The sequence below is a fragment of the Scomber japonicus genome, chromosome 8 (assembly GCF_027409825.1).
Source record: "Scomber japonicus isolate fScoJap1 chromosome 8, fScoJap1.pri, whole genome shotgun sequence".
Lineage (NCBI taxonomy): Eukaryota > Metazoa > Chordata > Actinopteri > Scombriformes > Scombridae > Scomber > Scomber japonicus.
The window spans coordinates 29,900,844-29,918,357 of NC_070585.1; the positions used below are offsets into that span (position 1 = coordinate 29,900,844).

The following is a 17,514-nucleotide window of genomic DNA, read 5'->3' on the forward strand; positions in this document are numbered from 1 at the left end:
ACCTTTTAAGCCAGGCATGTCCAAACTACTCTATAAAGGGCTGTGTGCCTGCAGGTATTTGTTCCACCCAATCAAAGCACACATAATTAGACCAATCAACCGTCTGAAGACTGAGATCAGTTGATTAAATGAGTCTAGCCTGGTTGAGCTGCTGCTTTGTTGATCAAATGAAAACTTGCAGCCACATTATGGTCCTTTGTGTTAGGCATCGCTGATTCAAGCCAACTTTATTCCACCACAGGTTTTACACATATTTTTGGAGATTATAGTCAATAAGCCTCATTTAAATGAAATTATACCTTTTGAGTTAGCTTTTTAGGAGGGTCAAGACCAGGTGGGGAGCTCCGGTCCTCTGAAATGAGGCCAACACAGAAGTAACTTAGAACTGCATTCTATCAAAAGGCCACCAGGGGGCGACCATTTCTGTCTCTATACAAGTCAATGGAGAATTCACCAACTTCTCACTTGATTTCTAACCTCAGTAAACGTTTTCAAAATGTGTTTATGGTCTCAATCGCTAGTTTAAAGCCTTCTTCAATGCAGTATGATGGTCATTTGTGACAATTTGGCCTCCCTGATTTTATATTTGACGATAAAGCAGGGTATGCATTAGGGCGTGGCTACGTCGTGATTGACAGGTTGATTGACTAATGTCCTCGAGATCCAGCCCTTGCAACCATAGCAACCTCCCCGCTCCGCCTCATCCACCTGAGCATGCACCTGAAATGTTCAAGATGGCGCTGCCTAGATTCGAAACTATTGGCTTCCGAGCAGCAGTCCACAAACCAATGGTGGACGTCATGGATGTTACGTCCATTTCTTTTATACAGTCTATGGTCAAGACTTATACCACATAAACGTAATGTCTGCAGTTGGATTCGAGCCTTCGGTGGACGCTCATTGTCATATCACTCTCTTCCTGTCTTTCTGCACTTTCATCTGCCAAATAAAAGCAGATGATGTCAAAACAATGTTGAATTACGTTTGAAATCTGACGTTGTTTGGTCATAAAATAAGTCAAGAAGACAATAAGTCTGACATTCTTTCAGTGCTAGAAAGTTTTGGATTCTCAGTAAAACATTTTTATTATAAACTCAAAATTGTCCGTATAACAGCATCAGTTGTGTATTGGAGTCAGGCTCATAATGATATCAATACCTATTATTTAACAGTTTAAAAGTCTGGTAACGATGTATGAGTTTAAATCATCAAATAAACATGAAGTAACATTTGTGAACTTGGCTGTGGAGGAGTCGTGATAAAGACACGTATTAAACTGGACGTTTTACATACCGTCTGCAGCTCCAACAACTTTGGCATTTCTGTGCTGACATTTCTTGTTCCTGTTTAGCCGACACACATCGTCTCATTTTATCCTGCCGCTCAGTCAGCAGGATCATCGCCATGGTAACAGCAGGGGGAACTTCAGTTCATTTGCAATGCACAGATACCACCAAATATATCTGTAATAACATTTTTTTCTCCCTCTCTCTCTCTTTCCTGCAAACTTTCCCAAAGGCAGAATATCTTTTCCACATGATATGAAGCAGAATCTTAAAAAAAACTTGTAATTTCTGATGTCGTTATAACTTTATTTAAATCCTCTTTTTTTCTGCCTGGAGCAATTTCAACTGCATCAATCGACATGATCACAAAATCAATTCTGAGTTTGGTTCAAATTCAAACATTAAGATATAAAAATAATATTTAATAAGCAGAAAAACACTCTTTCATATTAATAAACACAGGCAGCTCTGTGTCAACAGGTTTATTTGCTCACATTATTTTTACTGCCGTCCTCGCTGACACGTTGAACAATCCTGATTTAAACCATCTATGTATGTTCATGCAGAGAACAATGACAGCTAAAAGGGAAAATAAACAAGTGTGACTCACCTCAAAGCTGTCAACGAGCTGCGTCCTCCGCAATCAGACTGACACCGTTCACCTACCGCACAGTGCAGAGGCAGGTTTCCAAAGTCTATCAGGTCTGACTTTACATCCAGGATTATTCTTATTGTTAGAGAAATACGTCAAGGTTGCTTTGAGTTTAGTTTCAAAGAAATATGTATGGATTCAGTGCACAAACAAGCTGAATGAGCTTAACCATCAGGGTTAGCGTTGAATAGTCCGAATGGCAGTGTGATTGTAAATTCTATAGAAACAGAACAAGTGGATGTTTCTACGACTTCAGTCACTAGAAGTCGGAATCTGTCATCTGCCTTTTATAGTAAATGTGGTGCTCTCTCTTCTTCCTGTTACACTAATCAAACCAATGCTACTTCAAACCTACACTGAAGGATTTAATGCAAAATAGACCTTCAACTTGCTCAGATTGGTCCTGCAGCAGCATCTCTCAGTGATTATGAATATTTATCTTTCAGTGACAACAAGTATTGATTGACAATTATAAATATACTATATAACATAAGACATAAAACTCAGCAATCCTCATATAAAAGTATTCCAGTGAGGTTCACAGTCAGGTAGACACATTTAATTTGTGTTTAAATTATGTAAAATGTTATCGGCTTGGTGCTCCATTGAAAAGAAGTTGGAAAGATTCCTAATCTCAAAATATGAGCATTAAATATAATAAAATTGGACGATAAGAAGATTTTTTTTTTTTTGTACCGAGTGAAACTTTTCATAGCTGAAATGAACTTGGTGTATAAAATATGTAATGATGATACTTTATATGATTTAATGCAATGCAATAAATATTAGATCAGTCAAGCTCTACTTTCAGTTTCATCTTGTCGGCAAGTAATAAGCATTTATTCTACTCCAGCTCTCTCTAATGTGTTAATTATATGTGATTTTGTATGATTGTGATACTTTAAATGTATTATAATATTAATATTTCTTTCTCTGTCCTCAGTCTACCCAGCAGATCCCGACTACTACGGCCGCCCGACCGTCCAGGAGTTCCCGCAGTTCGACATCGTAGAGGACACCTACTCCACCTCCACCATGGAGTCGAGGAGGAACTCTCGATTCGGCGGCTTCCCGTTCCCTCTGGACCGCTGCGACCGCCGCGCCCCGCTGCCGCCTTGCTACAGTAACCAGAACCTGGACGACTTCCTGGGTCCTGACGGGCTTCCTCTCCCCAGCTCCCAATGCCCCAACGAGTACACTGCCATCAGCTACTACCCCACCCAGCACGCCCGTAGCCTTGACAACGTCTCGGGAGGCTATAAGAGACTCAGCATGCGTCTGAGCGTTGCCATGCCGTCTTACGCCGAGCAAACTAGCCCGACGCCACCGACGGCTAACACGGCTCAGCCTCAAACGCGACCGGCTGGGGGGCGAAACCCGAGAAGCTACGACGGCTCCAGCATGGTGGAGAGCGACTACGGAAGCTGTGAGGAGGTGATGTTTTAAGGCGGATGTTGGGGTTTGAAGGCTATAAAAATTTGCGTCCCTGCCAGTAATTATTCACTTAAAGACTTCTAATAATATTGGGGACCATAAAGACTGCGACACATGCTACCCATTCCTCTACTCCTCCAATGTAAGGCAGCTTCTCAGATGGGACTTTGAAACTACAGAACAGCAGCTCAGCAGTGTCTCGCTGTGAGATCTGAGTATTTCCTCCCCCGCTCTGTTGCAGATGAGAGACGCCATATGAGACAACAGTTCAGATATCTCTCATTTGTTTGATTTTATTTTATTTTTTAAAAGTAGTGTAGTCTCGCTGTGCCAGACTAGACAGGAGGAGGAGAGGGGCAGCGGCGGGGGTAAATTCAGGACTCCTCGGTTACTTTGAGAGGAAGAAGTTCAAGAAAAGTTCATGTTTGTGGAGAGAGACTGCTGCAGAGAGAGACAGCGCTCGTTAAGTTGTGAAATCGTGAACAGTATTACTGATTTGACTGGACTGTTTTTTTGTTGTTTTTAAAGTTAGATCAAGGCGAAAAACTCAACACTTAAAAGTTTCAAAAAGTGGAGGAGAAGAAGAAGAGAGGAGTCCATCTACATAGATCTCCTGCATTTCACTTAGCAACCACCCACTCTTAAAAAAAAAAAAAAAAAAAAACCCTAAAAAGCAACAACATCCATTTCAGCTCTGCCAAACATTAATAAATGGTTTGTATTACTTTGCACCCTGTGATGTGATTGAATGTGAGACGGCAGGAACGTGGAGGGAAAAAAAACCCCCAAAAAACCCCAGCTGTTGTCATGACAATGCACCCGCGTGACATTCACATGACGCCACTCGTTAAGAAATGACTCTTTTAATGAGGACGGCTGCATTGTGTGAAAGGAAAATGCTTGTGTGTGTTCATGTGAGATGTATTTGGTTATAAAAAAAAAACAGAAAGAAAAGAAACCCCTACAGGAATGTCAGAACAACACACTCATTTTCATGTGTGTCTAACATTCAATCACTATTTCAAATCATTGAAAAAAAAAAAAAGGTATTAAAAATTACGTTTAGCACATTTCATGCATTTCATCCAACTCTTTAAATCTGCTTACTGTTGTTAATTGTTGCTGTCTTGTTATAATGAAGGGGGCTGGATCCTCATTTAAAATAAAAAAAAAACAAAAAACATAATTAAAGCCATTAATGAGTGATGTAAGTCGTGACGTGTATTTTAACTCGAGCTCATTTCCATAAACTGTAAATTCTGTACATTTCTAATTAGCGTGAACTAGATTACAGTACGTTTCTTCACAGGAGGAGTGATACTTTTAATGTTTGTGATCAAGTTCTAGCGTTGGATGTCGGAGCGAGTAAAGAAAGAAATGTCTATGCAGCCATTTTAAATGGTGTAAATATACGAGCCTCAAGATAAAAAGATGATGTTTTTTGTTGTTTGGTTGGAGAGCTTGTTGTGAATTATGCGGCGTGTTAACAAGTGAATGTGTCGTTTAGCCTGAAAAGCATTTCTTAAATTAACTGTGTGACAGTTTAAAGCCACCGTATTCACAACTCAAATCTGACTCTTTTGGGGGTTTTTTAAAAAGGAGAAAACAAACTTCTTGCAGGATTGTGATTACCAATTACTGTCTGTATCAATGTATTAATCTGCCAAATATTTCTCGTTATGTTGTTGATGATGAAACATGAGGAAAATCTCCGTCATGTTTATGTAGAGCACAAGCTGACTTCTTCCTGATTGCTTTTTTTTTTTTTAGTCTTTTTTTTAAATCTCCTGCAGTGTCATGTAAGATATGAAAAAGAAGTAAATCCTGACATTTTTATTACTTCTGAACTAGTAAATGATGATAATGATGATGGGATTTCTGCTTGGAAATACTATAAGCAAAAAAAAAAAAATTTTTTTTTAATCATTTTAGTTTACTGATGAAACATAATGAAAACTTGCACCCAAAAAATGTTAATTAAAATCCCCCAAAAGTACTTAAATTGATAGAAAATAGAGAAAACAACCCAATCATTTAGTCCTTAATGAGCTTAATTAACATGTCCGCTCTTAAAGCATTCACACTTATTTATTTCTATCTAATTGGCTTCCTATAAAAAACAAACCTGTGTCAGTCATGCATCTGCCTGTTTCAGCAATAATGAATTTAATGAAGGTTAATTCAACAAACGCACAGTATGTGGATGATCTGTAGCGTACAGAGGCCACATGAATTATGTATGAGTTGACACGGCGTTAAAAACAAACAAACAAACAGATGTTTCCGCACTCAGCAGTTTTATCCTTTAAGTCCGCTTTCAGACGCAGCAGCTCAGCAGCTCAGCGAGATCCGATGCTATATAACAACCTGAAATGTCAGCGTGTGATATGATTATCCTGACCAAACAACACGTGCTCCACCTCCAACGGGACGTTTTGTGTGAATTTCAAAAGATCAGATCTCAAAAACAAAAGTCAGATGTTCCAGCTGTTTGGACACTTTGTGTTTTGGCACCAGATGTTTACCGCTGCTGCCTGTATGTAAACATGATGCGACTAATATGAAAACCCACATGAGCTGAATTTTTATTTTACATAGCTGTGAGAAGTTGAGGAGATAAACAAGACATGTTGGCGCTGTTTTCTGTAACTAGAAGAAGACATTTGTTGTAACTTGCAGGCGTTAACGGACATCAGGTTGATTCAGATGGGCACCGACTCATTTTTGTTTGTTCTTAATGTCCTTAAAGCCCAAATCTCTCACATCTGGCACCTTAATAGGCTAAATCAAAGCACGCACGCTCACTGCAAATATTAATACATAGTTAGTCAGTGCTGGGTGGAGCTGAGCTGAGCTGCTGCTGCTGCTGCGGAGCGTTGGCACAATAAAAAAAGGATGACTGAGAAAAAATGTGATTTAGAAGCTTTTGCAGCACAAAAACAGACTTTCATGACATATCATGTTGTTTTTATGGATTTTATCTCATGATCTTTTCTTTCTTTGGTATATCTGATTTACAAAGATTACCTTTTATATGAAATCTGCAATCTGAAACGCACAAAAAAAACAAAGAATATCCTGAAATGTCATTGAGGGAACTTTAAGCACAAAGAGAGAAAACTAAGAAAACTTCTTATTAACAAGTATTATAAAGTATAAAGAATTATATGTTAGATCCTGTTAGTCAAATCCTTTCACACCTGGGTTTTCTTTAGTTTTACTGAAGTGTACTAAGTTTCTTTCTGAGGATTTTATATGAAGAGAAAACTTGTGAGATGCTGCTAAAAGCCTCTGGATCCGGTTTAGCTATGAAATACTTCAATGCTGAGAACAAATGCTTATTAACTTACAATTTCTCACTTTCTATTTCTACACACACAAATTATCTAAATAAAAACAGCTGCTGGAGTTGCTGGAGAAGTTAAACCAAGCAGTTCCTTCTTACTTCTTGTCTTTAAGCTGTATTGATTTACTAATTTTACTTTAATAAAAGTCAGATTATTCCTTTAAAGTGTGACTTTATCCTCAAAAAATTAAGAGTATTACATTTTCCAACTAGAAAGAATAGCATGAATCTGGTCTCGCTTATCCAGTTATATTTTTTAAAGTTTGGATAATAGGAGAAAACACTTAAAATAATTATCATGGAAAAAATAGCCAAGAAAATGATGATTTATGAGCTTTGAGGTTAATAATCTGGATTTCTGTGCAGTTTCCCATCACACATTTGACTATTTCTGATGTTTTTTTTACTTTGTTCAGCTTTTTAAAGCAGATTTTATTTGAAAATCATGTTTAAAATCATGCTGTTTTAGTTTTAATAGGTCTATATCCTCTCTGAAATATTCATATTTTCGACTTATTTTCCAAAATGGTTGCATTTGAAGGCGTCAGAACAACAAACATCACTGAATCCTCCTGTTTAGTGCTTTTATTGCAGGTTCGTTTATCGCTGGTGGTTTAACTGTGACTGCTGTCTGGATCAAAAACAAGTTGTTGGGGGTTTTTATTGTTAAATTTGTACAAAAAGCAGATCTTTATAATGGAGAGTTATTGTGTTGTACATACAGTCTGCATCTGTGTGTCGTCGTCTGTGCAGAATGTGACTTCAACTTGAATGTACGTTACATTTGTTTTCGCTCGTTTCATTCATAGTTTATTTTTTTAAAAAGATCAATGTGGGCCTCCGAAATACCCCCCCATTGTTTTGCCCTGTTGTTTCTCTGTGAGAGATTTTATTAAGATGCTGTCTTTCCATTTTGTTTTTCAATATTGTAAAGACAATATGAATAAAAGATTATTATCTTCTACGATCACTGATTGAAGTCATCTTTGGAGTTCTTGCTGCTTCGTGTTCTGTTCATGTGGGTTTCGTCACAGTCTGGAGAAAAAAAGTAAAAAAAAAAAAAAACCTTAAAGTCCTCTCCAGACAGGATTAGTGTTATCAGAGGAAATCATGGGTAATTTGAATATGCTCGTGTACAACGATGGCGTGACTCAGCCAGACGGTAAAATCATTTTCTGGGTGAGTCAGGAGCTCGTGTAGACTGAGGAACTTCCTGAGCCGAACAGTTGGAGGCTGGATCAATCAGTCATGTCGTGGGGATGCAGTTCAGATGATAACAGTGAGCAGCAGTGCTTTCATTTAAACATCCCCTCCGGGCGTGTTTCAGGACATAAAAATCCTCCGCTAGGAATAATAAATTGTGTCTGATGTGTTTTTCTCTCCTCCACAAAAAAAAAAAAAAAAAACTTGAAATGACACATGCCCTTTCTTCCTCATTAAGAACAAACCATGAATATTTAACTGGATTTCATTTCAAAAGTTTAACTGCTGGATATGAGATGTCTCATTCTTCTACTTCTACTGTAAAGTCTATTCTCTGTGTTTGAGCAGTGCAGGCTTCAGGTTTCCACATCACACACGAATCTCAATGGCTTTGTTCGAAACCGCATACTACATACTTCTATACTTCACACTACATGCACGACCAGATAGTAAGCAGACCATTTACACTGTAGTAAACTACACGATAACCCACAATGCATTTTGTTCCTTCCCAAGCTGAAATCATCAGGCTGAAGCTGATTTCATTTTAGCTCTAACTCTGTAAATAAACCACTTTATCCACATTTCTAACCTTTTTAGGAAGAAAGTAAAGTAGCCCTTTAGATCCACAATGTGACGCTAATTTGTCCAAATAACACCTGTTTAAAGTTTTGTTCCTGAGAATTCGGAGGCGCTCAAGTTAGCCGTAGCGAGTAACGCACTTCCTGTCATTTTCACAAAATAAAACACCTGTTACCATTATTATTAAGAAAACCATAACAATAGAATTGGTGCTTTTATTTTGAAAACAGGAAGCAAAGATTCCCTCGCTGTAGCCACCGAGGTGGTGATCTGTGACGTTTGTATTTTGGGTTTTTTTCAGAAGTAGCGTTGCATCTTGGGTAATGTGAGTGTGAGTAGTCAGCTCTTGATGCATACTCTGCATTTCTGGAGAATCTAGTAAACCATCCAGGAACTTCTCACATACTCTAAATCACATACTACACAGTTGAAACACACTACATACTTCAAATGACGTCAGAGTTAGTACGAGTAGTCGAACAGACCCAATCATGCCTTTAACTCAGGTCTTAGATGGAGCTCAGAGAAACTTTAAACTTGCAGCAGATGACTGAAAACAAAGCATCATTCTGCTTGATGAAGCTCAAACATCCAGCTGAAGAAATAATAACACACACATTATTGGAGAGGAACTTAAACATGAGTGACAGTCAACAAACTACACTTTATCTTCTCAGGTTAAACTACATTGACAGGCAGTTTCATCTGAACGCTGTGGAGATGGTTTAAGTACAGCCAGCATCACTGCTTCATTTTCCCCAACAGTCTTATAAAAGTCCTCTCTCCTCCTCTCTCTCTCTCTCTCTATCCATCCATCCATCTATATCCATTAACATTCATGTTCTATTAATGCATTCAATAACCTAAACTTCTTCCCTGGAGTTGTCTGTGCTTTCTGGTCTCACAGGTAATTTAGGCCTGTAGACGTCCGGATGACAGATTCCAGTCCCAGACCTTCTAGCTTCATTGTTGATTTTCATTGTGCGTCTCTCCTCTATCCTTCCCCTTTCTCTCCTCTCAACCCCAACCGGTCGAGGCAGATGGCCGCCCACTCTGAGTCTGGTTCTGAGGTTTCTTCCTGTTAAAAGGGAGTTTTTTCTTGCCACTGTTGCTCATGTGGGAATGTTGGGTCTCTTTAAAGTTAAAAGGCCTCATATTAACATGATATCTGCTCAGGCTGAACTACAACAGCTGGCTCAAGAGTCTGTGATATGATTCAGTGACATAAACACGGTGCTAGCCTCTTACAGGTTAATCTAATGGGTCACTAAATACAGTGTAACACCGGTGCTTGAAAAAAATGTCAGATAAGACCCTTAAAAGGTAACTGACAAGACTTCAAGTGGACCACAGGTTGGATCTCTGCAAAGGAGCAAAAACCACTATAGATATTTAATTAAAGGAGGATTGAGAATCTCTCTAGGGTTGAGCCTTAATACAAAATGGATTGAGAATCAAACCCATGTGTTGAACCTGAATCCCTGATCAAATCTAATAAACTTAGCTTTCAGCATCTGCAAAGTCTTCATAATTCACACAGAAACAAGTCAGTCAAGACCAGGCGGGGAGTTCTGGTCCTCTGAAATGAGGCCAGTGCGGAAGTAACTTAGAGCTGCATTCTATCAAAAGGCCACCAGGGGGCGACCATTTCGATGTCAAAAGGTCTTCCGTCTCAATACAAGTCAATGGAGAATTCACCAACTTCTCACTTGATTTCTAACCTCAGTAAACGTTTTCAAAATGTGTTTATGGTCTCAATCGCTAGTTTAAAGCCTTCTTCAATGCAGTATGATGTTCATTTGGGAAATTTTGGCCTCCCTGATTTTATATGTGATGATAAAGCAGGGTATGCATTAGGGCGTGGCTACGTCGTGATTGACAGGTTGATTGACCAATGTCCTCAAGATCCAGCCCTCGCAACCATAGCAACCTCCCCGCTCCACCCATGGCTCTGCCGATGGCCCCGCCTCATGCCCATATAAGTAGAATCCGTGTTTTTATTTTTCCCAGCATGCACCTGAAATTTTCAAGATGGCGCTGCCTAGATTCGAAACTATTGGCTTCTGAGCAGCAGTCCACAAACCAATGGGTGACGTAACGTCTGTTACATCCATTTCTTTTATACAGTCTATGGTCAAGATGCATCAACATCTGGGTTCAGGATTATTGATCTTTACATTAACAAAAGCAGCCTGTAAACTTCCACAACGTGCAACTTCTAAGTCTGTTTTGAACCATAAATAGTCTGTCGCAGTATATTTAGATGCTGCGTCTATAAAATGTAAAAGATGACTGAAGTTATCCGCTGCAGATCTCTGTTTAACAAATCCTGATTGAGCTGTGTGGACTAAAGCAGGCAGTGCTGATTCAAGACACGAAGACACCTCCAACTTTATGGCTCCATTAAGTAGAGACACCGGATGGTAATTTCAGCATAAATTCCTATCCTTCCCTTTTTTCTTTTTTTTCTTTTTTTAGTAAAACTTTGATTTAACACGATTCATTTCAGTGCTTCATAATAAGAACAATGTCATTCTCTTATAAAGTACCTCACACTTGGAACAATCTGCAAAAGGGCCTTAAAATTAGATTCTTTACTGCTGTTAAAAGATGTTCAATGACGTATTTCAGACTTTACTTTAATTGTTTGCAAGTCTTTTTAACTTCTTCGTAATCTTTTCTATTTGCTTTTATTCATTCATCATTTTATTTTCTTCTATTTACCTACCTAAAATTGTTTTGCATTGTTACCATTGTTGTTTCTCGACATTTAAATTAGGATTTAGGACTTCAAAAAGGTCTTACGAGGTAAAATAAAGGTTAATAATGAAAAAAATATATAATTAATCTAAATCAAAAGGAGAGATAAGTCTATTAATTAGCTTTTTTGTTATTTTTTGAGATATTTAAGCCATCAAAGGAAAGAGAAAGTGCGTAGGTTTTACTTCCAATGAAGAAAACTGTTGAAAATAATGTTGATATTCTGCATTAAACCTCATGCTCTGTTGTTATATAAGCAATATGTGACGTTTGATCATTACTGATGATTTTTTTTTTGTTAGTAAGTAGGTCTACTAGTCTTTAGATATTCTGTTTGTCTCGCTCTTATGAACTAGGAACTCTGCCTTTCGTGTATACGTAGCATTTAATTATTTAATTCAGCTTTAACCCTCAGTAGATCTTTCTTCTTCTCTTGATTATAAATGTGTTGTTGCTTTTCAATTAATAATGTTTGCTTTCTTTCAAGCTCCAGTACTTCAGCTTTATTACAGCAGATGTGAAGACTATTGTGTTAATACTAGAGCTGTCAAAATTAGCGCATTATTAACTAGTTAATCCAACGCACCCTTATCGCCGTCAATTTAATTGACGCACGATTAACGCGCGGCCGTTGTTTTTGAGCCTTTGGTCTTTCCGTAGTAGGAGACGGTCATATGGGCGTTGCCTGACTATACAGAGGCGCGAACCTCGGCAAGCTAACGCCCTATGACTGACACACCTGCAAGAAAAAGGACACGCTTGCAGCCGGCGTTTATACACAACAAAAGCAACAAAAAAGACACTGAGAGACATGGATAAGGCGACGTCGATTTTGAATGGAAAGTTTATCTTCAAAGCCCTGCCAGATGGTGGTATTGACAGGACAAAAGCGATATGCATTTACTGTAAATCTGTGTTTAGTTTCCACCGGAGCACGAGCAGTCTGAAGTATCACTTAGCTGCAAAGCATACAGCTGACGCGGAGAGCCCTCCGCCACCCTCTAATCTAAAACAAACGACTCTGGGTGGTGTGGCACGGAGACCACTAGACGTGTCCACCACCCGCCAACTTTCAACAGAGCTAGCTAAATGGGTGTCTACGTCTTGCAGGCCGATTAGTATTGTGGAGGACGAGGGTCTGCGCAACATCATTCGCATCGCCTCCGGTGACTATACGTATGCACTGCCTTGCAGAACTACTACAACAACAAAGATGCACGACTTGTATGAAGGTGAGAGAGCCAAAGTAGCGGAGGCTGTAGCTCAGACTAGCACTGTGGCGCTCACTGGTGACTACTGGACCTCACTCGGTAATCACAGCTACCTCGGCGTCACAGCACATTATTTTGACAGCAAGTGGGTGCTCAAGTCTCATGTGTTGACTGTTATGAAGACAGAGGAGAGGCACTTGGCCAACACAGTTGCAGAGCACTTCATGAAAGTAGCTCAGGAGTGGGACATTGAAAACAAAGTCAGCACATTGACCACCGATAGTGCACGCAATATGATAGCGGCGTCCAGGGAGCTCCCCTTTGAACACATGCCTTGCGCCGCACACCTGCTGCAACGAGCCATCACAGTGACTCTAAATAACAGCCCATTTGATGGTGTACTGGCAAAGTGCAGGAAAGTTGTGGGACATTTCAAACACAGCCCACCAAATGCAGCAGGACTGGAGCAGCAGCAAGTTGCTCATGGCTTACCAAAAGATGCTCTCACACAGGACGTTTCCACTAGGTGGAACAGCACCCTAGAGATGGTGAGGAGTGTTCTTAAAAATAAAGAACCACTGAAAAATACCCTGGCCCTGCATACAACCAAAGTCACCATGCCTACACCAGCAGAGATGGATAAACTGCAGAAGCTGGAGGCAGTGCTGGAACCCTGCAGGTAAATGATTGATATTGTTCTTGTGTGTGTGTGCGTGCGTGCGTGCATGTGGGTGATGGGGGAAGGGGTCTGGGAGTGTGTGATAGAGAGAGATGGGGGATGTGTTAGAGAAATGAGGAAAGGGCAAGAGAGAAAGAAAGCTGTTTGTGTCATGGGGGGGGGGGGGATCCTCAGCCCTATGTAGTTCATCTTAACAATTCTAACTTATGTTTTCTCTGTTCTGCAGGTACATAACTGAACTCCTGGGAGGAGAGAAGTATGTATCCTCTTCAGTGGTCCTGCCAGCCCTGTCCCATCTCTACAATGCCATGCAGGTCTCTGAGGATGACCCAGCATACCTGGCGAAATTCAAGGAGGCCCTCATGAACGATCTGGATCAGCGAAAAGACAAAACCAACATGGAATGGCTTAAGGTTGCGACGGCTCTCGACCCGAGGTTTAAGGACCTAAAGTCTCTCAACAAAGCTGACAGGGCTGGGGTGTGGCGTTCCATCACTGCCTTGCTCAGGGGGATAAGCCCTGCCCAACCGGAACAACCGACGACGTCTGAGCCTCCCAAGAAAAGGTTAGCTCTCATGTTCGCAGAGTCTTCAACTGATGACGAGGAGGACACTATTGAGACTTGTCTAGCCCGCTACAGGGCGGAGCCCACTATTGACTTGGAGGCATGTCCGCTGGAGTGGTGGTCCAACCATGAAGGTGCACACAGCTTGATGGCCCGCCTTGCACGCAAGTACCTGGCAACACCTGCCACCTCTGTACCATGTGAGAGATTGTTTTCACTGTCTGGGCACATTGTTCAGAAGAAGCGAGCCTCCCTGTTAGCTGAAAATGTCAACAGGCTCGTCTGTTTGAGCGACTGGCTCAGTCCAGAGAGTCCCAAGAAAACATAAGTGTACTGGATACTATTATGTTTTGTGTTTTGGATTTTTACTATGGCTGAATAGCTGTTATTATTATAGGTTACATTATGCCTAACTGCACTTATTTGAGTCCTATTCTGTATTGCACTGTTTGTTTTTGTTTTATTGTTTTTTTCTGCAGCATGCATTGGGCGTTCCTGCACTTTAAAAATCAGTACTACAACGCTGTATGTAGTGTGTGATATACCAACCTGTTATTTTTGTTGGGGTTGAGTGTATATATAATATATTATTTTTCCCTTTGCATCTTTTGGTTTGTAGTTTGCACTTATGGGGACTAATAAATATGCTGCATTTGCAGAAATCAAGTATTTGGCTACCCCTTTATTGATATATGATTATAAAATTGAAAATATCAGTTTAAGGTTGATTTAGAACAGATACAAAAGATGCGATTATTTTGTGATTAATCATGAGTTAATTATGGACAACCATGTGATTAATGGGATTAATTTTTTTAATCGACTGACAGCTCTAGTTAATACGGATGATCGCATTCAAAACCATGTTCCTGTTTATTCCAGTAGTATGTTTTATGTCCTGCTGAGTAAAATGTGTGATAGATTCTCCAAGTATGAAATCAATGAATGACACACAAGACTTTTTAGTGCTAATCTAGGATCAGCAGCAGAGTTCACATCATCTCTTTTATTTCATTTTACCTTTTATTTTGTGTTTTTAATCTATTATAACCCAGTTTTTTACTCTGTTAATACACCTTTCTCTTATTTTACTTATTTTTTTAATCTATTTAATTTTTTCTAAACTCAATTTTTGTCTTTTATTCCTTTTCTTTGTCACTTGTTCTGTTTTATTATCAAGTTGTCAATCAACTAACTGTAAAACACTTTGAACTACACTAAGCCTCTATGAAAGGTGCCATATATAAAGATTGATTGATTAATTGATTGACCTTAAGATTGAAAATCCTTTTAAAAACGTCCAATAAACTGCAGCAGGATGCAGGATGAAAAGATTTAGGCTCATATACAGAAAACAAAAAGACACATTTTTACCATTAAACTGATTTATTATGCCAATTATGCCACTCTCCTTTTTGAAAACACTACATTTAAGGTTTCTATGCATTAAAATGATCACTCACTTTGTTTTATTTACTGCAGAAAAGAAAGATTTAACTCTATATCTCTTGTTCTGTCTAATTAGCAGCTTGTCAATGAACTGTGAAACACTTTGAACTAACATTAACCTGTAAGAAAGGTGTTATTTAATTAAAGGTTGACTGATTGATTGTTTGCCTTTCTTTTTCTTTTTCATAGCTCCTGTTCATACACTGAGGCAATTCAAAGGGCTTTACATAAGAAGATAAAAATGTTCTTAAAAGAATAAAAAGGCAGAAAAATAGCAATTAAAAGCCAAATATGAACATTATTTTTTTTTGAAGTAGCAAGAATTTATTAACAGCTGAATGCATCTTCACCATATTCTGTTTTAATCCTGTAACAGTTTGCAGCTTTAAGAAGTCTGTTGGTTACACAGGAGATCATTAAGTGATTTATAGACAATTAACAGTATTTTTAACCGTCTGTTTTAGCTGTTCCTTCCTACCTTCCTTCCTTCCTGCTTTCCTTCTTCCTTCCTTCCATCTGTCCTTCTCTCTTTCCTTCCTCCTTTCCTTCTTCCTCCCTTCCTTCCTCCCTCCCTTCCATCTGTCTTTCTCTTTCTTTCCTTCCTCTCTTTCCTCTCTTCTTTCTTTCCTTCCTCCCTCGTCCCTCCCTCCTTTCCTTCCTTCCTCCCTCCCTCCCTCCTTTACTTCCTTCCTCCCTCCCTCCCTTCTTTCCTTCCTTCCTCCCTTCCTCCCTTGACTCGAGGACAACAGGAGGGTTAATTCATGTCTCTTGCACACTGATAGCTGGTATAATATGTTGAGCTTCCTTAGAAGTTGCTGGCAGTCGCGTGCTGAATGAGCTGCAGCTGCATTCTTGCAATAATGCGATATCAATCTTTCTCCTATCAAAATATTCTGCAGCTGATGAACTTACGATGACTATTTAATCTCTGCTCGCTCCCCAAGATAACAGATCATTTTACAATTTAAGCCGGTAAAGACTTCTGAGATTTCAAAGTAATTAATTCAGCTCTCGTGAGCTAAGACGTATTTCTACTGAGATAAGAGAACGTCTTTGAAATAAGATGCAAAAAAAATGTAAGCAAAAAGAAAATCAATTTCATCTTCTTTTGTTTTGTTTGTGTTCTTGTTGCAGCTGTCTAACCCTCCCAAACCTGAAGAGGGTAATTAAGTTCCCTCCGACTCTTCTTCTGACTAAAACCTAAGCCAAGTATTACTTAGAAAAGCCGTGGCATGGACTATACTGCTCACACAGTGCCCTCTATTGGTGGTACACAGTCTTAAAGTCAGAATAATCCAAATCCAAAAAAATTAAAAAATAAAAAGGAGAAACTCCACAGAACAAGCTGAGAGTCTATCATCCAAAACTGCTTTTATTACAGTCAGGTCAGACTTCTTTCCATCTGATGCTGATGTTTTGATGAAGTTTTATTCTTGAAGGTAGACTGCTTTTAGTATCTCAAATGATGACTGATTTGTCTGTTGTTCTGCTGTAAGCTCAGAAAAGATGCTGATTTTGTAACCAAAATTTTGATACCAAAATATCACACTCATATCCTGATAACAATACCTACAGCAGTTTCTGCAGCTATGCTAGTTTACCAGTTTGCAGCATGGTGTACACATGCATGCAGTAAAGCTCACAACTGTAGGTTAAAAAGGTTTTAGAAGTGGGTCATAAGATTAATGGATTAATGGAAGATTACTTGGATTTTGAAAGGAGTTCCTGAGGAGTAAAAAGGTATAAAAAAAAACAGGATTCTCAAAAATTAAAATCAGAAAAAACGTAATTTCCAAAAATGAAAATGCAAAAAATGGAATTTGGTAAAAAATAAAACGGAATATGGGAAACCTCTTCTCTCCTCTTCTTTGTAGATTTGAGTACTACTTCAATCAAATCTATCAACCCTGCCTGGAAAACCAAGTCCTGAAAGACCGAGTCTTCACAGATGATTCCTCAACATGTATTCATCAAATCAACTAAGTCCACAAATCTAAAACCTTAATAAACCATTCAGTCTGTGACAAACTCAGACAAAAGACGTATAAACGTCAGAAGAGGAGGAAGATGAGACCCTGCTGAGAGCTCAGGAAGTTTGTTTCCTGTAAAAGCAATCAGTCAAGTCCATTTGGACATCAGAGCACAGATGGATCCATCTATACACACATGCTCCAAAATGATATATGTATAGGTTCCTTATATTGCAATGGCCTCGATTAATATGGTTGATGGCAGTGTATGTTTTTCCTTTAGATTGAGGACACACTTCATGGTTTTTAGGTCACCTGAAGACACAAATCGTTTTCCTTAAATGAGTTCAGCTGAGGCCAAATAACGGAAGACAGAC

The 17,514-nt window shown here is 39.2% G+C and overlaps 2 protein-coding genes across 2 annotated transcripts in view; both read left to right on the plus strand.

The window, feature by feature from the left end:
- fat2 (FAT atypical cadherin 2) overlaps positions 1 to 3,446 on the plus strand; it is a 117,046-nt gene extending 113,600 nt beyond the window's left edge. The window contains exon 28 of the mRNA XM_053324155.1: positions 2,882 to 3,446. Coding sequence (XP_053180130.1) covers positions 2,882 to 3,384 — 503 coding nt within the window. The 3' untranslated portion in view covers positions 3,385 to 3,446. The remainder of the gene's footprint in view (positions 1 to 2,881) is intronic.
- An 8,628-nt stretch (positions 3,447 to 12,074) lies between these two features.
- LOC128362850 (E3 SUMO-protein ligase ZBED1-like) lies at positions 12,075 to 14,046 on the plus strand. Its single transcript, XM_053323701.1, has 2 exons — positions 12,075 to 13,153; positions 13,380 to 14,046. The coding sequence occupies exons 1-2, from the start codon at positions 12,075 to 12,077 to the stop codon at positions 14,044 to 14,046; spliced, it is 1,746 nt and encodes a 581-aa protein (XP_053179676.1).
- The last annotated feature ends 3,468 nt before the right edge of the window (positions 14,047 to 17,514 follow it).

Excerpts from the sequence above, each read along its gene's own strand:
- LOC128362850 (XM_053323701.1), top strand. The coding sequence starts at position 12,075 with ATGGATAAGGCGACGTCGATTTTGAATGGAAAGTTTATCTTCAAAGCC. Across the intron at positions 13,154-13,379 it reads GCAGTGCTGGAACCCTGCAG|GTACATAACTGAACTCCTGG; the intron begins GTAAATGATTGA and ends TCTGTTCTGCAG.